Source organism: Dipodomys spectabilis, unplaced genomic scaffold (genome assembly GCF_019054845.1).
Source record: "Dipodomys spectabilis isolate Male_0828 unplaced genomic scaffold, ASM1905484v1 ptg000119l, whole genome shotgun sequence".
Classification (NCBI taxonomy): Eukaryota; Metazoa; Chordata; class Mammalia; order Rodentia; family Heteromyidae; genus Dipodomys; species Dipodomys spectabilis.
Window position 1 is genome coordinate 230,108 of NW_024870796.1, and position 21,756 is coordinate 251,863.

General features: G+C 39.9%; 2 protein-coding genes and 1 pseudogene across 2 annotated transcripts; all 3 read left to right on the plus strand.

Moving 5' to 3' along the window:
* LOC122115462 (olfactory receptor 10-like) lies at window positions 1–936 on the plus strand. The gene has a single exon (XM_042688947.1). The coding sequence runs from the start codon at window positions 1–3 to the stop codon at window positions 934–936; it is 936 nt and encodes a 311-aa protein (XP_042544881.1).
* Window positions 937–9,182: 8,246 nt separating this feature from the next.
* LOC122115463 (olfactory receptor 2Y1-like) lies at window positions 9,183–10,115 on the plus strand. Its single transcript, XM_042688948.1, has one exon. The coding sequence runs from the start codon at window positions 9,183–9,185 to the stop codon at window positions 10,113–10,115; it is 933 nt and encodes a 310-aa protein (XP_042544882.1).
* Window positions 10,116–17,903: 7,788 nt separating this feature from the next.
* Window positions 17,904–18,735, plus strand: LOC122115488 (annotated as a pseudogene).
* Window positions 18,736–21,756: the final 3,021 nt, after the last annotated feature.

The window sequence follows — 21,756 nt, forward strand, 5'->3', positions numbered from 1 at the left end:
ATGGGAAGATTCAACACCAGCTGGGGAGAGGGCTTCGTTCTGGTGGGGTTCTCAGATTGGCCTCAGCTAGAGCTCCTCCTTTTTATCTTTATTTCAATTTCCTACTCCCTGACTCTCTTTGGCAACACCACCATCATTGCCCTCTCCCGGCTGGACCATCGGCTGCGCACGCCCATGTACTTCTTCCTCTCCCACCTCTCCTTCCTGGATCTCTGCTACACCACCAGCACTGTGCCCCAGCTTCTGGTGAATCTTTCCGGACTTGACCAGACCATCAGCTACGGAGGGTGTGTGGCCCAGCTCTTCGTATCTCTTGCCTTGGGCTCCACAGAGTGTGTGCTCCTGGTGGTGATGGCTTTTGACCGCTATGCTGCTGTGTGTCGTCCACTCCGCTACACAACCATTATGCACACTCTCCTTTGCCACATTTTGGCTATTGCTTCTTGGCTGGGAGGCCTGGTGAACTCTCTGATTCAGACAGGGCTGATGATGGCCATGCCTCTCTGTGGCCGTCATCTGAATCACTTCTTCTGTGAGATGCCTGTCCTCCTGAAGTTGGCTTGTGAGGACACGGGAGGAACAGAGGCCAAGATGTTTGTGGCCCGAGTTGTGATTTTGGTCTTTCCTGCAGTACTAATTCTAGGCTCCTACGTACATATTGGTAGGGCTGTGCTAAAGGTCAAGTCAATGGCTGGGCGTAGCAAGGCTTTTGGAACTTGTGGGTCTCACCTTGTGGTGGTTTCTTTGTTTTATGGCTCGGCCATCTACACATACCTCCAACCCAAGGACAGTTATTCTGAGAATGAAGGAAAGTTTGTGGCCCTTTTTTATACTATAATCACCCCCATGTTCAATCCTCTGATTTATACCCTGAGGAACCAGGATGTGAAGGGGGCTTTGTGGAAGTTACTACAGCGAGGAAGAAAATCAGTATAAGAGAGGAAGACAGTAAGTGTTTGATCATGGCTCTCACACCCTGAAACCCATCCCATTCTTTGAGAGCTAGAAAATAGCCCTCAGTTATCATTTGAGTTTTAATACGCTTTATTTTCTTGGAGGTGGGAGACTGAAAGAGGTCGCCTGAGATGCTTTATTTCCTCAATCTTCTATCTATGATCATTGTACAGGTAGTAGTTGGAGCTGATTTATATCACAGCTTTCCATGTTTTGGGCCCATGTGGAAATTAGTGATGGGTTCTAGGCATTTCAGAGAGTAAAGGGAAACGTAGTCAAATGTGACTATACTGTATACAAAGCTAATGAATCCACATGCTATGTCCCATAGAAGGCACTTCCCTTTAGTGCAGAGGGCTAGAGTTCACTGCTAGCTTACTAATAATTGTGATTCTCGCCATCTCATGCCATATCTCAGGGCCTGTTTCTGAGTTTTCTGAGAATTTATATCCTCTGTTCTTCAGGAGGTAATGTAAATACTGTAAATGCTGTAGATATGATGTATATTGATCTATTTGGAAAAAAAGACAAAGTAATCAGTGTACTACTAGGTAACAGAGGCATCAGTCTCCCTGGCTGCGGCATGGGTATCAGATCTGCTCAGTGTTACAGAGATGATATTTTCATATAAGAGAAAACAGAACAGAGATTGCATGTGCATAAAAACAAGATGCCATGAAGGGGTAATATTTGAAGAAAGAATAAAAAAGAATAAGATGTGAGAGACAGGAAAAGAGAGAGAGAGAGGGAGAGACCTTGCGGTGGAGAGTTGTGATAAATTCAAGTGGCATTAAATCAACTGTGGTGATAGTTGCTTCTTTACATTCAATCTATGTCTTTTTACATTATTTAAATAATCATGCCACATAAAACTAACCATCCTTGTACAATTTTATTTTTGCATGGTTTATGTTAAATGAATCATCTTGTAGTAATGAGTATTATTGATATAATTTTTAGAGACATTTTCTTAATCATTACAATATAGCTGAGAATTACTTTTGCTGCACTTATTATTTTTTTTGTAGGTTGTGGAGCTTGAATACTTGGCCTGGGTACTGTCCCTGAGCTCCTCAGCTCAAGGTTAGCGCTCTACCACTTGAGCCACAGTGCCACTTCCAGTTTTTCTGCTTATGTGGTGCTGAGGAATTGAACCCAGGGCCTCATGCATGCAAGGCAAGCACTCTACCACTGAGCCACCTACCCATCCCTTTTTACTTATTATTGATGGAACCAAGTTTCAGTGTGTTTAAGAAGCCTGTCCATATGTAGATAGTAAATGTATGAGAAAGCTGAGATATTTCCATAACCCTAAATGTAACACTACCAGAATATCTTCTCCCAGTAGTGAATTCTTAATAGAGGATGAGAGTTCAGAAAGAAAATCAGTTGTAAATCAAATCAATTGTGTGCTTAATATATTTTACAATTCTTCTTTGGTTTATTTTATTCAGGAGTGGATTCTTAATAGAGGAAGAGAGTTCAGAAAGAAAAGCAGTAAATCAAATCAACTGTGTGCCTAATATATTTTTACAATTTTTCTTTGGTTTATTTATCACTATTCTATACTCTTCTGAGGTATAGAAAAATATAGTGAACACTTTTTAATCACTGGGCATTTCCTTCTTTGGGCAAAGCTAATTCATGTCATAATAATAGTTTCTATTTCTTGAATATTTACTATAGCTTCAAAATCATGCATAAGAATAGGATACTATCAAACCTATATGGATACTGTCCATATGACCCCCATTAGATAATTTTGTGTATATGGCTTATTTCAATTTGCATAAAATGGAAGTGCAGGATTTGGCTCTGGCCTGTCACATTCCAATCCCTAGTACTCTAAATAGCACCTGAAAGTATGTATTTTTATATTTCTTTTAACTTTAGGAAATACCCAGAGTCTGCCCTGAACAAATGCTTTTTCCCTTGTATTATTTATTTATTTATGTCATTGTAGGGCTTGAACTCAGGGCCTAGCCTCTCTGTGCTCAAAGCTAGCCCTTTACCACTTGAGCAACAGCGCCACTTCTGATTTTTGAGTGGTTAACTAGAGGTAAGAGTCTCACCAGGATTTTTCTGCCTGGGCTGGCTTCAAACTGCGATCCTCAGATCTCAGCCTCCTGAGTTGCTAGGATTACAGGTTTGAGCGACCAGTGCCAGGCTTCTCTTGTATCTTTTTTATCATATCCTTTAATCAGACAAATAGGTCATTGGTACAATTGGAAACACAGCAATTGCTTTTGAAATTTACGTTTTGTGGGAAGAAGATGCTGTGTGTGTGTGTATGTATGTGTGTGTGTATGTGTTGTGTATGTGTGTGTGTGTGTTTGTGTGAATACACACCCCTGGAGTCTCCTTGGGCATTCCCATTCACACCAGTAGCTAATTAATCAGCATTGATCATTGATCTCCTCAGCCATTCCAGAGCCAACCAAACCTTCCAGTTTCCTTTAGTTGCCATCTGAGAGGGAAGGCCTGAGGTGACTTTCTTTTGTGGAGAAGATCAAGAGTTATGTGGCACATATCCCTTTTATCTTCTAGATCCAAATAAATGAAGTAAAGGAACACTTTCTGCTATTGTTGGATAAAATGCATAGGCCATCTGATCTGATGTGCAGTGTAAATATTTCCTTATGGACACTGTGCGGGTAATCTATCCTTTGCTGCAATCAGGAGGTGAGGGAGGGATATTGAAGTCACCTACTATTGCTTTATTATAATCTCTTTCCTTTCAGATCCATTAATATTTGGTGCTGAAATAAGAGATATACTGCAAGGAAAAATAGGAATCTGTTCATCCCTCCCCAAAGAATCTTCATGGCTTGCCGTATGTATAAAAAGGCAGGCTAAAGGACCCATTTGAAATAACATTTCCTCAAATAATTTCAACTTTAAATAATCTATATTCCAATTAGAATTTTTTTTCTGGTCCTGCAGCTTGAACTCTGTACCTCAATACTGTCCCTGAGCTTCTTTTGATCAAGGCAAGCACTCTACCACTTGAGCCACAGTCTGGCTTTTTGGGGTAGTTTATTGGAGATAAGAGTCTCACAGACTTTCCTGCTTGGATTGGCTTTGAACCACAATCCTCAAATCTCAGCCTCCTCAGTAGCTAGGATTACAGGCATGAGCCACAGGTGCCTGGCTACCAATTAGGAACATTTTGAGATAGCATATCCTCAACCCAATGTTACATTATATTCGATGTTTATTTGGTGAGATATTTCAATAAATGGTACATAACATGCAATGATCTAATCTAGACAACTGATCCATCCATCACCTCAAAAATCTATCATTTCTTTAGGTTGTGAACACTCAAAATTCTCTTTACTAGCGATTTGGAAGTATTCAATTGAACGTTTTCAACCATCTAAACTAATTGTGCTATAAAAAAATCAAAACTCATTCCTCTTCTCTTTTTGATCCCCTGTATCATTAACCATCTACTATATTCCCTCCCATATATTTTCCTTGTTAAAATTCAAATGGTAATGGAATAGATTGGTATTAACTTCCCACATACAATAATACATAATATATTTTATAATTAAGTAAAAAATGACTTTAATGATTTTAGAGATGAAGTATCTGCAGTGTACACAACCAAATTCCTACAAATCTTTTAGAAAAATACCAATAAAATGAAAACAAATACACAAGTAGATAATTCAGGAAGAAAATGAATGTGTTTAGTGACTAAACCGTTTGCTGTGCAGAAACTTTTTAGCTTGATACAATCCAATTTGTCAATTCTTTCCCCTATTTTCTGGGTCTTTGGAGTTCTGTTCAGAATGCTCCTGCCTATTCCAGTAGGTTCTAATGTTTTCCCTATTCTTCCCCATAGTAGTTTTAAGGTTTCAGGTCTTATATCCATTTTGAATTGATATTAGAACAAGATGAGAGACAGGTTCAGTCTTTTGAATATGGATTAAAAAAATGAAGATGGTAAGTTTTTTGCTCTGTGGGATCTTTCTTCATAGCATAACTATACAAACTCAGAGAATCACACACTACATGTTTACATTGTATCTATATATGTTACATTGCCATAAGGTTGATTTTTAAAATGCAGACTGTGGCCTCAATATGATATGTGGAAGATGAAATTTAAAGTTTCTTGTGATTCCAAAGATAAGAAAAAATACAGATACATGAAAGCTTACACAAATCTTAATTGGTATGGTTAGAAGGATGAGTTCATGAAGGTGTGGACAAGTTTAAAATTGTAAGTAACTGTGGGGGGTAGTGAGGGCACTTTACAAAGACTTCAAAGAAGCAGCACGGCCATGATTAGAAGCTGGTACAGAGAAGGCCTATGAACCCAGGTAAGGCCTTCAAAAAGTTGCTTCCTCGGTTTCTAGGCTTTCCCTCCAATGTGCCTCTTAGTGTTGCACATTCCAATGCCCAGTATATAGGGAGATAAAGTGCAAAAGGAGGAGAGGGATGGTTGGGTGAAACTGTAAACTCCGTTAAATGTGATTCAGCACTGAAGGAAGATATTTAGGGTGTAATGAATATGTAGGCTTCAAGTAAGACATGTAATTTTGTCTGACTGATGAAGGGCTCAGATGATGGTGTGAAATAGGGAAGTAGGAGAAACCCCAAGCTGTAGAGGTGTATTGCCAAGTAAGGAGGTCTGTTCTGAGGACACTGAAGAGATCACTACTGTTTGGGAAGAGCATGGGGAATAGAGAGAGGAGAGGATTTCAAGTAGATGTTGGAGAGCCCAGAAGTTTATTATAATTGCCATATTAGTACTGGGAAGTCTCCAAGGTCATACTTGGTAAACAATTCTCCTTCTACTGCTTAAGGGAAGCCTTTCCAAAGCTCCCAGGGTAGAATTGGTGTACGTAATATTAGGGTCAGGAAATAGTTTGATAATTGCAACTCAGCCTGATACATCAGCTTCTTTCTGATCTCAGATGGTTAGGGATACAGGGGTTCTATGAGGATGCTCCTCTCATGGAGGGTTGAGGTGCAGCCTTCTCTGCTGTTAAAGCAGTGGAACAATATGCCCTCCTGACCTCTCAAGGACAGAGACCCCTGATCTTAGCCTTGACAAATCACAACTGAAGAGAATCCCTAAATGCCACCAGTCTGCAATAGGCTTCATGTCGACCTTGAAGCCAGTAGAATCAAGAAGTAAAACCATCAGTTTTTCTTTCTTTGAACTCCAGGTGAGTGCCACCTGGGTGAGCCACAGTTAAATTCCAGGACACAAGAAATATTCTGCTTGGTGATTAGTCCTAGACTCCGTTGTAGGGGCCCCCAGTTTGAGGACAGAGAAATACATGTCAAGTTCACCCAAAATCTTGTTTTGTCATCCAATAAGAATTTTTTTATTCTCTATTTTCTATTCACTCTCTACCTGCTTGAACACACCATGCCAAAAATCATTCATGCCTGCACACCTTCCTCCCCAATTGCAAACACTTAAGAAAATACATGTTTTTTTTGTTTTTTGTTTTTTGGGTCCGGTCATGGGGCCTGAACTCTGGGCCTGGGCGCTGTCCCTCAGCTCTTCAGCTCAAGGCTAGCGCTCTACCACTTGAGCCACAGCACCATTTCCGGCTTTTTTCGTTTTGCTTATGTGGTGCTGAGGAATCGAACCCAGGGCCTCAGGCATGCAAGGCAAGCGCTCTACCACTGAGCCACCTTTCCAGCCCCAAGAAAATACGTTTGTTTTTTTTTTTAAATGAAAACCATGATGGTTGACTTAAAATCATTAAGCCCATTTTAAATCTCAAATTCTATGATGCTCTGCTCTAAAATGACAATAAACAATAGATATCACAGCCAAGAGGCACAGAATGAAAGCATGGGCATTGCTGTAGAAATGAAAGGTAGGTTCATTTTCAACATAGTGTCTTCTACATCTCATTGTTACAATGGTAAGCCTGTATCCTTATTTCAGCATTTTGTTATTTTCCTTCAATGAGATGTACAAGACACTATGTTGAAAACAAACTTCACAACTTGGGGGTGGGGAGGGATTGGGGAGCTGGAAGGGAAGGGATGGTAGGGGATAAACAAAAGAGATAACAATGCTCAGTAGGAAATGTATTAATTACCTTACTCATGTAACTGTAACCCCTTTGCACACTATTTTTACAATTTTTACAAAAAGAAATAAAAGGTAGGGATTTTCTTTTCCTCTTGTTTTATTTTTGAGTAGTAGATATCAGATGAGAAGTTATATCACACAGAGACAACATTCTGTATGCAGTTACATGTGAAACAGTTCATTAATGCAGCCTTTGAATGTCAACTAAGCTAATTGCAAGCAATATTGGAATTTTGGTCTTCTGCTAGTAAGTTTAGGTGGGTTTTTACTGGGTATTTTATAGTCTTGTAGATCACTCTAAAGACTTATGGGATATTGTGTGGTTTCTCCTGTGAAAGGAATCAGGCTCACATTGGAGTGTGACTGAGCCTGCAAAAGAGCACATGGTGGTGATTAGTAGAAGACACTTTGGTGTCTACTTAGTTCCAATAGGGAGACTGGTCTCCCAAGTTCTAATAAGAGGGACACACATTTAGGCATGATGGGAAGAAGTAAAAACATTCAAACAAGATTATGTGGTAGAACAATGAAGGTGACTCCAGAAAGAATTTGTGTATACTCCTTCCTTTGCTTAAATACCTTTGCATGGATTAAATTCTGTGGCTTGAATGTGGTTGTATGGTAGCCTGATGATACAGTAAATTAGCCGATTGAGCTGATGTCATACTACATGCTGTTGTTCAAATTTGAAGATGATTTATTATCAAGAAATGTAATCCAGGCACCCAGTGGCTCATGCCTGTTATCCCAGCTACTTAGAAGGCTAAGATTTTGAAGATTCTGAGAAGCCCTTTCTCAATGAAGAGCTAGACATGGTGGCACATGCCCGTTATTCTACCTGCCAGGAAGCTTAATATAAGTGGACTGCACATAGGTACACTCTTTGATTCCAACTGAAAAATAACTAGCAAAAGTCAATACTGGAGGTGTGGCTCAGTACTACCAAAAAAGATGTTATAATAAACTATAATATGATATACTATTGTTACATTATATTACTATATAGTAACTCCTTATATAACTATGATATAAACTATTATTTTAAAGAGTATCATAAAGATTACACATATATGCAAAACAGATTAGAACAACACACACTGATCTTTGTAATGCAGAAAATCAAGGCAAAAGTCAAAATAATTAGGAGTGGGGATTACCTTTTAAAATGTAGTTAAGATTATTAAAGCAAAGGTGATCGGGACTGAGTGGAATAATTTAATAATCTAATAAAAATCTTTCATTTAATACAGAAACATCTTTGCAATATGTCAAAAGGCCATCTTAGAACTTTTCCTGTCCTTTTTCTTATACGTATATGTTTATTGTTAGGCTTTTAAGGTAGATGTTAATTTTAGAATAATAATCATAGTAACCATTTATTCTTTGCTCTACACATGCATAGCCTCTTGATTATTAAAATCCTTCACCACAATGATGCATTTGTTGTAGCTGATGAACCTACATGGAGATATCATTTTCATGTGCTTTTGGGGTCATATGTAGAAAAATACATCTTTGCCAAGATCAATGTAAAAATCAATTGAATAATACCCACTAGTCACTTTATAGTTCCAGGTGTTACAAGCAAAACATTAACTTTTGAGTTGACATTTGTGTATAGCGTGAGATAAGGGTACTTTTGATCCTTCTGTATGTGGATATCTAGGTCCTCAAGATGAATAATGAATGTCAAATTCAGAAAGGAAGAAGTAGAATTATTTCTATTTATAAATTAAATGATTACGCACTCATACATACACATACAGAGAGAGATGATTCTAAAGATTGGAAGGCAAAAATTGAAAAACATGAATTTATATGAAAAGCTATGCATTTATAAATTATAATTGTTTATTCATTATAAATCTGTAAACGATAAATTAATTCAGTGCAGTTGCAAGATATAAAAATCACATAAAACACTTGAAACAATAATCAAATACCAGGGGAAGACCGTTATCACTCCTAATTCAGAGTTCAGAATACTAGAGAAGAACAAAATTAAATATAAAAGACTCAACAGAATAGAATGACAAAATACGAACTAGAGCCCATCCTCATGGAGTACTTAGGAAACAATACAAATAAGGTTCTAATTCTCATTCTTCATAGGAGGCATTGAATTGCTTTCTGTTATTTGTGCAGGTAAAAGGCTATGGGAAGAAATAACACTACTTTGGATGATGGCTTTATTTTGGTGGGCTTCTCAGACTGGCCTCAACTGCAACTTCTCTTGTTTATCTTCATTTCCACTTTCTATTCCTTAACTCTCTTTGGTAACACCAGCATCATCATCCTCTCCCGAGTAGACCTTCGGCTGCGCACACCCATGTACTTCTTCCTGTCCCACCTCTCCTTCCTGGATCTCTGCTACACCACCAGCACTGTGCCCCAGCTTCTCATCAACCTTCATGGACTGGACAGGACCATCAGCTATGGAGGGTGTGTGGCCCAGCTCTTCATTGTTCTCACGCTGGGTGGAACTGAGTGTGTGCTCCTGGTGGTGATGGCCTTCGACCGCTATGCCGCTGTGTGTCGTCCACTTCACTACATGACCATTATGAGCCCCCGGCTCTGCCAGGTGTTGGCTATTGCTTCCTGGGTAGGAGGGCTTGTAAACTCTCTGATTCAGACAGGCCTCATGGCCATGCCTCTTTGTGGGCATCGACTGAATCACTTCTTCTGTGAAATGCCTGTGCTCTTGAAATTAGCTTGTGGGGACACAGGAGAAATAGAAGCCAAGATGTTTGTGGCTCGAGCCTTAATCTTGGTGTTTCCTGCAGCTCTGATTCTAGGCTCCTATGCAAACATTGCTAGGGCAGTGCTGAAGGTCCAGTCAATGGCTGGGCGTAGAAAGGCTTTTGGAACCTGTGGGTCCCACCTCCTGGTAGTTTCTCTCTTTTTTGGCTCAGCCATCTACACCTACCTCCAGCCCATCCACAAGTATTCTGAGAATGAGGGAAAGTTTGTTGCCCTTTTTTATACTATAATCACCCCTATGCTCAATCCTCTGATTTATACCTTGAGGAACAAGGATGTGAAGGAGGCTCTGTGGAAGGTGCTGGGGATTGGTAGAGACTCAGAGTAGGAGGCCAAAGAAGGGCCAGTACAATGTTGTTGTTGTTGTTGTTATTCTGCTCATACCCTGAAATACATCCTGCTCCTTGATGGTCCTAGAAAACAACCCTCAATAGACCTCTGGGCTGTGATGCCTTTACTTTTTGCAAAAATAAAGTTAGGAATCTCTTGAGATGCTTTGTATTTTACTGTCCAAGATCTTTGTACAGTTAATTTCCATCACAATGTTACAGAAGAAAGCACTTAGGAAGAGGGGAAGGCCGCGTATCTGGTCACATTTGGAATGTAGTGATGGGACCTAAGTGTTTCTGGGTCTGAAATTAATTTATCTCCCATCAATGAACTCCCGTATGGAGATAAAGTACAGGAAGTGACCTCACTGTGAGCTTTCTAATTAATTGTGATGCTGGCCACATCCCTTCACCTCTCAGGGTCTGTTTCTAAGTTCTCTGACTAGTGTTACACTTTATCCTTCCAGTTGGTGCCTTCACTGAGTGCAAAAATAAGATCACAGTCAGCGGCACTTCATGGCACAGGTGGTTTTACATATTTTGTTGTTTGCCTACTTTACAAAAGGTAAATCATTAGGGTAGCACTGGGTAAAGGAGGCAGCAAACTCTCACCAGCTACAACAAAGGTCTTGAACATGCTGCTTGGCGTCATGGAGAATACAAGAAAAAAAATGGAAAAGACATGGGGCTGGGCCTGTAGCTCAGGGGTAGGATTCTTGCCTAGCATACACTAAGGCTCTTGGTTCAATCCCCAGCACTGAAAAAAAACTAAGAATGGAAATAGAATGAAGGAGTAAGGTATGAAAGAAGAAAAAAACCACAAATGAGACAGTTAAGAGAGAAAAGTTCCTGCAGTGAAAAGTCATGGAAAATTCCAAGTGAGGAGATGGTGGACTATTCAAATTCTGCCACTATCATTTCTCTTCATTCATTATAGTCTCCTAACAAAGTGCACATGTCCCTGAAAATAAGCTTTTGCAGTTTTAGTAAGTTTCATTTTGAGCAACTCATCTTTAATAGTGATTAGATGAGTAATCATTATATAATCTTGCATTTTTTTTTTTTTTTTTGCCAGTCATGGTGCCTGAACTCTGGGCCTGGGCACTGTCCCTTAGCTCTTCAACTCAAGGCTAGTGCTCTACCATTTGAGCCACAGCACCACTTCCAGCTTTTTCTGCTTATGTGGTGCTGAGGAATCGAACCCAGGGCCTCATGCTTGCAAGGCAAGCACTCTACCACTGAGACACCTTCCCAGCCCCTAATCTTGCATTATTTTATGTAAACAATTTCCATGAGCCTTACAATATAACTGGAAGAGTTTTGTTATAGTCCCTGCTTGTTCGCTATTGAAGTATGTTTTAGTGCATTTGAGTTCACATAGCAAATACAGAATGAAGCTGAGATGCTTCGTGCAACCCTAAAGCCAACCCTTACTTCTGTTTCACATTTGCCAGGTCCCTTTGTCTGAGAATGCATTCTGTGGGAATACATATCCCTTGGATCCCTTTCAACTTCTCATTCATGGTAGTGGCTAATTGGCCAGCTGAGATCATGAGTTCTCTTAGCCACTCCGTTGCCAGTGAGCGATCCCAGCTTTCCTTAGCTGTATCTGACTTATTCAGACAACTATAGAAGGTTGGTCCAATACACATTAATCAATAAAGCTAATTCAGAATAAAGGTAAACAGAATTAAGGATGGAATCACATAATAATCTCAAAAAAAGCATTTGACAGAATTCAACATCCTTTTGTAACAAAAGCTCTGAAGAAATTATAAATAGAACATATCTCAACATAATGAAGGCTACCTATGACAAACGAATAGCCAAAATGCTATTAAACAGGGAAAAACTGAAACCATTGCCTTTGCAGGGAAGAATGAGGCAAGATTGGTCCACTCTCATCACTCATCCAATACAACACTTGAATTCCTAGCCAGAGAAATAGAGTGAGAGAAAGAAATAAAAGGGAATAAAATAGGATGATACGATCTGATACCGAAAACACCCTAAATACTCTACCAACCTCTTAGATCTAATAAATACATTCACAAAATTGCACTATAAAAATCAACAAAAAGAAATATAGAAAATACTTTTTTGTAATCCAACAGACTAAGAAAGATCATCAGGAAATAATCCCATTCACAATTCAAAAGTTTAAAAGTACCTAAAAATAACCTTACTTACACAAGTGAAAGACCTCTACAATGAAACCGATAAAACACCGAAGAAACATTTTGAAGAAGGCACCAGAAGATGGGAAGACCTTCCATGTTTTTAAATCGACCAACCATTGTGAACATAGCTACGCGACAGATAGCAATCTAGAGTCAGTGTGATTCCTATTAAAAACCTAATGTCATTCTTTACAAAAAAGAAAATTAATCATAAAATTCATGTGAAAGCATAAAAATCCAAATAACCAGAGCAATCCTGTGCAAAAATAACAATACAGAAGTACTACAATACCTGACTTTAAATTATACTCCAGAGCTATACTAACGAATAGAACCCAGAAATAAACCCACACAAGCATAGTCATCTGATTTTAGACAAAAGTGACAAAAAACATGCTTTTGAGAAAAGACAGTTTCTTTAATAAAGATTCTTGGAATACTGGATAGTCACATATCCAGGTCTGAAAGACCCCGTACAAAAAACTATTCAAAATGAAGCAAAGATTTTAACGTTAAGACCTAAAACTTTGAAACAACTAAGGAAAACATAGGGTAGACCCTAGAGGGTTTACAAAATTGTGAACAGGACTCTAGTAGTTCATAGAATAAGAACAAAACTTGATAAATAGGGTGGCATCAAATAGAAACAACTGCACAGCAAAGGAAGCAATGAGGAGACAGCCTACAGAATGATTTAAAAAAGTCTTTGCAAGCTATTCCTCTGACTAATCTCTAAAAATACACAAAGACTTCAAAAAGAAGTCTGATGTGTTGGTTTATACCTATGATTCTAATTACTCAGAGGCTGAGATTCGGGGGAGATTACTATTTTAGGCCAGCCTGGGGGAACATAAAAGTTTACAAGACTCTACTTCAACGGAAAAGGCTAAGCATGCTGGCGCATGCCTGTAATTCAAGCCACAACAGAGGCTCGGGTAGGAGGATCACAGGCTAAGGCCAGCTACGGACAGAGAAGGAGTGTTCTGAGGACACTGAAAAGATCTTTGGTTGGGAAGAGAATGGAGAGTAGTGAGACGTGAGGACTGCCAGGCAGATCTTGCAGGGCATGTCAGGTGATTAAAATTTCCACACTGGGGCCCAGAGGTCTCCAAGGCCACCCTTGGTAAACAACTCTCTTTCCATGGCTTTAGGGAGGCCTTATCGATGCCCACTGGGCAGAGCTGGTGTATTTAGCCACAGTGTTAGGACAGGTTTAGCTGATGCAGTAGCTCAGCCTCAGGGTCAGGAGGTGGCCTGATGATCTCCTATCTTCTTCCTCATCTCAGGTGGTTAGGGACAGAGAGGTTCTGTGAGGAGGACGTTCCTCTCATGGAGGTTTTGTGGCTCGGCCATCTCTGGTGCTGAGGGGGACAGTGCACTGTGATGGCGTCTCGAGCACCTTGTGAGCTCTTCCCACTGCAGGGGAAATCACAACTAAGAAGTCTTTCATCTAGACCTCACTAATGGCACCGGTCTCCAGTGGGCCTCCTTTCCCTCAAAGCCAATAGGTTTGAGGGAGGTGAGAGTGGCGATTTTCTGTCCTTGAATTCCAGGTAAGTGGTGACTAGGTGGGACACTCTGACTTGACGGTTGCAATCAAGAGAACAAGAAACAGTCCCCTGTGGAAATAGTACTGCGTTCTGCTGTGTGTGAGGGTCTAGTTTGAGGGCAGAGCAAATATACTTTGGTACTGATAATGACTTTGTTCTCTATCAACTATCCATCTACCCTCTGCCTACTCTACACACAGCAGATCAAAAATTACTCTCTTTAAGACATGTAAACCCCCATAAGCGTTGACTTAAACCATGTTGATGATTTTCAAAATCATTCCAAAACTCAAATCCTATGATGCCAAGGCTGTGAAATGCAAAATTTAATTGCAGACAACAGAGGCAGAAAACAGAATACACGCATGCTCAAGGTTATTGAGATGAATCAAGAAAATTTGCTTAGAAGAGTCACAAACACTAGGGTCACAGACAAAACAAGCAACTTAATTCTATAAACTGTAAATGAAGCCGACTACTAATTTGGATTTTGTTTTGTCTTCTGCTAGAAAACTGGGGTGGGTTTATGTTGGGTGTTTGAAAGAAGAGGCTTGTAGATCATAAAGACTTTACAATCTAGCTGATATTGTGGAATGAATGGGGTCTAAATCACAGAGTGGTAAAAGAGTAGGTATTGATAGTGTGAATAGAAGAATACTTTGCTATCTAGTTAGGTCATTAATGAGATTAATCTCCCATACTGCCGGAGTGCTATACCTGCAGGCATAATGGCAAGACGTGAAGCTAGATTCAACTTGAGAATTCATGTTTGAACAATAAGCACAATTAGAAGAGACTTTGTGATATCTCTTCCTTTGCCAAACAGAAGATAAGGTTGTCTGGATTAAATGTGGTTCTACTGCAATCTGATAATATCATTAAATTAGAATGAAAGATGTTAGTGTTATAGGTCATTTAAGAGACTTCTAATCAAGAAATGTATTATTTATAAAGATTATTTATAGACACAAACACAGAGTTGAACATAGAGAATCACTAATCTTTGCATTGAAGAAACCAATGCACAATTATTACAGCCTTAGGAGATACCAGGGGCATAAAGGAGTAATCATTAAGTGTCTAAAACATCATCTTAGAGAAGTAAGGAGGATCAGGGCAGGGTGGGATGAGTAGAAACATTTAACACAATCTTTCACCTACTACAGGAACATTTTTACAGTATCCTGAAAGGTCAGTGTGTGAATTAATAGGAATCATTGGTGTTATGCAAAAAGTGTCTTCTATTTCAGACTGTCTATTTTTAGATCCTCCTATTCTTATTTTCAAGCTTTCTTCTTATGGAGCTACAATTCTCCCCCTTGTAAATGTCACTAGTTGGTCTGTGTATGTATGGCTTTCAGAGACCAACAAAGACAATTCATCCCTGCTTCCATAGGAGATATTTTTAAACATGGACATAAACTATCACAGCTGTCTTTAATTATGTTCTAGCTGAATTAGAAACACTGGTTTCTCACTCAGGATGCTTATAGATGCTGCATTGATTTTATAGTCATTTGGTTCTATATATTTAGTCAATTTTCTAACCAGAAGCTACAGCCAGGAACATGTATAGAATACTAAAAGTATAATCCTGTGCAAGCAGGTCAATTTACTGATCAGATTTTAGCCATGAGACATTAAACTTCTCTGAACTATATAAAGGCTGGATCAAAGACTCCAACATAGTTATCTACATATAGTGAAAATATGGAGCTGAGGGATGGAGTGGGAAAAGACTAGATGGAAAAGAAATGAAGCAGGGGATTCATAAACCAAGTTTGCATTTTGGCATCCTATATAGGGAATGGCTGTATCAGGGAGACACTGGGAGAAAATGATTTTTAGGTTCCATTAATAGATTCCAAAGGTCAAGGTTCTTTTATCATTTTTGCCTAACCTGGTGTATTTTGTTAAATTCAGTGCTCAACTAGACACTGTTGACTTGTGTTTAGATTTTATTCAGTATGCCTTTAGGACATCTATGCCTTCTAGTTTCTTGGTAACTGGCTCTGAAGTCTACAAGTTTGGTCTATTTCCTTCTATATGATTTCGAATGAGGTTTGGAAACTGCGTCCCATTTTCCCCACTCAGAGTCATCTTTTCTTAGGCACTTTGGTCATGGTTGCTTCTTGTTTCATTAAATTCAAATTCTTCTTTTTTTTTTTTTGTCAGTCATGGGCCTTGAACTCTGGGCCTGGGTGCTGTCCCTCAGTTCTTCAGCTCAAGGCTGGCGCTCTACCACTTGAGCCACAGCACCGGTTTTCTGAGTGGTTTATTGGAGATAAAAGTCTCACAGACTTTTCCTGCCCAGGTTGGCTTTGCACTGTGATTCTCAGAGTAGCTAGGATTACAGGTGTGAGCCACCGGTGCCTGGCTATCGAATTCAAATTCTTATGGATTGTTTTAACATATATCACCTAATCATGAGTTGAAGTTTTTGCTCAATTACATGATAGTGCTTCTTCTGGTGCTATGATACAAGTTAGTGATGAAATACAGAGCAGGGATACTAAATAGACATTGTGCCACCAACTGAGAAACACCACGGATTTGTCTGTTCTCTCCTCTTGCTCAGGAAACATGCATCTCTGGGATATTTATGCACACCAGGAATGGCACCAATGTGGGGGAGCATATACAACAAATGTTGTATATACTCACAATGGAATATTACTCGCTGATTAGAAAGAATGATAGTGTACCATTTGTAAGGAAATGGAAAGAGCTGGAAAGAATTATATTAAGTGAGGCAAGCCAGTCCCAGAGAAACAAAGGTTGCATGGTTTCTTTCATTAGTGATAGCCAGAATATGCCTCTAAGTCAATAAGTAAACATGCTGGGTGGCATGTAAGCAGTCCTAATTGAATTATAATTGGTGCTATGGAGAGCTCAAATAGTACATTTATTTAGGAAGATTAAGTCAAAGCCCAACAAAATGAGCACCAGGAACTTGCAGGGAGGGAAGGACAAAGGGAGAGCAGTAGACCATGAAGGTGGTGGGGGAGGAGAATACAGTCAAGAATTCATTGTTTATATCACAAAATGAGAAATGTAAAGGAAATGGTGGGTGGAAGGGGAACGAGATCACTGAAGGGGTGACAGAAATCAAGATATACAGTATTCATATACTATTTCATTAAATGACACCTCCCCTGTACAACTACTTAAAAGGTTTTTTAAAAAGAGCTTAGGAAAAGAATGTCCAAAGTAGAAAAAGAAACAACTCTTCCTGGGAGGGAAAATAAGGGATGGATTTACCAATTGGAGAACTAGAAGAAAATATAGAGCATTATAATTTGTTAAAATAAATATATTTATCACATTTTTTTCTGAAGATGGATCTTCACTACTATGAGTTTGGTGACATCTGACAGCTGATCATGAGCAAGACTTTCAGGACTGGGGCACCATCTATATGCACTCAAGGAAGTAAATGAGTACCCAGAGGTCAAAGTTGAGATCACATTTCATTTAGTCCTGGGTCCTAATTTACTAATTGGACCATCAAAAAGAACAAAAGAAAGCAATACAGAATACCAAATGCTGTACTTTATACTTTAATTTTTGTTGTTAATGGTTGTGGTTGTGGGGCCTGAACTCTGGGCCTGGGTGCTGTCTTTCAGCTCTTCAGCTCAAGGAGAGCGCTCTACCACTTGAGCCCCAGCGCCACTTCCAGTTTTCTGGTGGTTTACTAGAGATAAGAGTTTCACGGCCTTTCCTGCCCGGGCTGGCTTTGAACTGTGATCCTCAGATCTCAGCCTCCTGAGTAGCTAGGATGACAGGCGTGAGCCACCGGCGGCCGGCTGATTTTTTTTTAAGTTTCCACATCTGTTCGAGTGCTCATATAAATACTGGAAGGAAGGCATCACTTTGGCTCTACCTTCAGTGAAGAGAACATCAGAACCACACGAGTGAGTCATCTAGCTAAAATAAAGAGAAAGGCAGCAGGTCTAGGTGTTAAGGAAAGGTTCCATCACTGCTAATCCAATGAGCAAAATAAAGAACAAAAGGGGGTAATTGAATTGTCCTCTGCTTTTCGTACAGGTGAAAGACGATGGGAAGATGCAACATCACTTTGGGACAGAGCTTAATTTTGGTGGGCTTCTCGGACTGGCCTCGTTCTTTCCCGACTAGACCCTCGACTGCGCACGCCCATGTACTTCTTCCTCTCCCAACTCGCCTTCCTGGATCTCTGCTTCACCACCAGCATTGTGCCCCAGCTTCTGGTGAATCTTTCTGGACTTGACCGGACCATCAGCTATGGATGGTGTGTGGCCCAGCTCTCCATTGGCCTCACGCTGGGTGGAACTGAGTGTGTGCTCCTGGTGGTGATGGCCTTCGACCGCTATGCCGCTGTGTGCCATCCACTCCACTACATGACCATTATGCATCCCCGTCTCCTGGGTGGGAGGCCTGGTGAACTCTCTGGTTCAGACAGGTCTTCTGATGGTCATGCCTCTCTGTAGCCATTGTCCAAATCACTTCTTCTGTGAGATGCCTGTTTTCATGAGTTGGCTTGTGAGGATACAAGAGGAACAGAGTCATATATGTTCATTGCTGGTGCTGTAATCTTGGTCTTTTCTGTATCACTGATTCTAGGTTCCTATGCACACATTGCCAGGGCTGTGCTGAAGGTCAAGTCAATGGCTGGACGCAGGAAGGCTTTTGGTACTTGTGGATCTCACCTCCTAGTGGTTTGTCTGTTTTATGGCTCAGCCATCTACACATACCTCCAACCCAAGGGCAGTTATTCCGAGACTGAGGGGAAGTTTGTGGCTCTTCTTTATACCATAATCACCCCCATGCTCAACCCTTTGATTTATACTCTGAGGAACAAGGATGTGAAAGGGGCTCTGTGGATGGTATTAGGAAGAAAGTTGAGTTAGGTGCTGAAATACGAGAACATCTCTGAAAGAAAAATAGGATTCTGTAAACTGATTAAGTATAATGATAAAAAGAGAAGATTGCAAAATGTTAAGAAAAGCAAGTCGAAATTCTGGCTTTTCCTTTGAGATACTTATATCATATTTTGTAATTTGTAGTGAACACATATAATTGTATTTATTGTAAAGGAGAGTGAGGTTCTGTGAATTCTTAGGTGTGCTTTTTTTTTTTTATAAATCTAAAGACCAAATAATACCAGAAAAAAAACAATCAAAGATTTATTACATTTGAATATACATTGAGATCTTTACAAAAGAGTGAATTCCATATGAAAATAGCATGGCAATGTGTTTTTCTACTTTTTATGGAAAGAACAATACATTTGCAAGGAAATGGTAGGACAAATAGATCTATGGCCTAGGATAGTAAATTAAAGGGATATCAAAACAGACATAAAAGCTAGCGTGGTAGTCTTCCTAAAGACAGAATTTGTTCTGTGTGGATATCTGACAGGATGAGGATCAACGTAGGGAAAGGTAAGGAATTACACACAGTAAACTCGCTAGAGCAAGTAAGAAGGTATGTTCATGGAATACCAAGTACATCACTTTGGTTAACACAGCCTAAAGGGAATAGCAAATAGAGGAATGGAAAGCTGATTTTGGAGAGCCAATCAGTAATTTATAATTGCCACATGATGGCTCTCTGGGGTCTCTAAGGACATACTTGGTAAACAACTATCCTTACATTGCTTTAGGGAAGAATTATCAATGCCCATATGCAAAACTGGTGTGCTCAGTCTTAGGGTCAGGAGGTGTTTTAATGATGCAGCAGCTCAGACTTAGGGACAGGTAGAGAGAGGTCTGATAATAAACTAGCTGATGATAAGTTGATCAGGGCAAGCTACAGAAGAAGATCCATGAGGAGGATGTTCCCACCTCCAACAGTATGAGCTTCAGACATCTCTGCAGGTAATGCCACATGCTATCATAACTTCTCACGGACAGAGCAAGACCTCAATCGAATATAAAGGTGTCTTCTGCAGACATCTATAAATATCACCGGTCTCCTATTGGCCTCCTATTTCCTTTAAAGCAACTAGAATTGGCAGAGTTAAAAGAGGCAGTTTTCTTTCTTTGAATTCCAGGTGAGTACTGACTGAGTCACTCTGGCTCCGCAGTTAAGGTCTAGACAAGAAATATTCTGGCATGAAATTTCCATTGGGGTCCCTTGTATTGAGGCCCCAGTGAGTAACGGTGAGTTCATACAAAACACGTTTATCACAGACTCCAACTCTATATCATTTCTCCACCCGCTCTCTACTCCACACACCACACCTCAAAAAACATCTCTCTCCAAGTTCATAAACGTAGGAAAACAAGTCATTCGGATGTAAACCAGGAAAGCTGACTTAAAATCATTTTGAAGCTCCTTCCAAACTCAAATCCTATGATGCCAAGACCACAATAAACAAAGTAAACTGTAGGCATCAGAGCTAGGAGACACAGAAGAGGGGCATGGCCAGAGCTGTGGAAATATATCAATAAACTTTTTTTTTTTGAGGAATACACGATAGAAGGGAACCCAGAAGGAGATGTTATGTGTGACCAGTCAGTGAAAACAAGCTATTTGTATTCATAAACTCATTTACTCATAAAAAAAAACCAAGCTGTTAATTTGAATGTCAGCCAAGCTGACTAAAATCAGTCTCTGATCATTTGCTCTTGTACTGGAGAATGTGCTCAGTCATTAAATAGAAGAGGTTGCAGATCACCCCCAAATATTTGTGGGATCTGACTGAAGTGAAGGTGGTGAGTCTGAGTGAGTCTGTAGAAGAGCAAGTGGTGATGGAGACAGGTAGAAGGATGCTTTGGTACCTAATTAAGTTCAACAGGTAGATTAATCTCCTTAGCAGTAATAAAGGAGCTATACCTGTATGTATAACTGGAGGAAATGAAACTCGATTCAACTTGAGAATATACAAAGGAACAATGGTATATGGAAGGAAGCTGTGTATCCTCTTCTTATGCCCAGCTAGACTATTAAATTCTATTATTAGAATATGGCTACACTGTAGACTGACAATACCATTAAATCAGGGGATATAGCACAGGATATAGCACTACATGCTGTTGGAAAAATAGTAAAACATGATTTCTGATCAACAAGTATATATTTATGAAGATGATGCATCCACACCTAGACAGAAGAATGGTTTTAAAAAACTATAATCAATAATCTTTATAATGTAGAAAACTAAATAAACCAAATATGTAAATGTCAAAATACTGTCTGTACCAAGCAACAAGGTGGCGGCTGTTTATTGTGTGTGCTCCTTAGTCAGCCTTCCTTGCTTGCCACCATGCACTAGACCAATGCCTAAGCCAGTGTGACCACGGTCAAAGCCTACCTGAGTTATAAGAACTAGGAATGTATGGGATCTACCTATACGTGCTTCCTGTGGACAGTACGCCATAATTGCTCCTTAAGAATGGAAGTGTTTCCCTTGGAGGTTTGCTATGATTTAGACCCTTGCTGGGAAGAATGAAGAAAAGCTGTGTGAGCTATTGTAAAGGTGTCATAAGCACAGCAGCGTGTTGCTGACGAAGGGTGCAGAGCAAGGGACACAAGGGAGCTGTACGGAAGTGTCTGCACTGAACTCTGCTGTACTGAGCTGTAGTGAAGTGGTCGCTCACATCCCTTCCGGGTCAGGTTTAAAGCCAATGTTCAGCTGGGCCTGGGTGGTTCTGGGGATCAAACGATTAGCACTCGTACCCTGGGGACATTAGAAGGCCGGACACTTCGCAACACTAGGCACTCACCATTTGTCACACAGATGTTTAATTCCTGCATAGTGTCATAATGACACTTTTTCTTGCAGGGCTAGAAAAAAAATAAAAACTTCAACCAAGAGGCTACCGGGTCTTAAGACTCTGTCTTTGTAGAACATTCATCAAGTGCAAAATCTATTGGATTGTTTTCTACCATAAATCTCATAATGTATTTTGGTTGTGATAATTAGG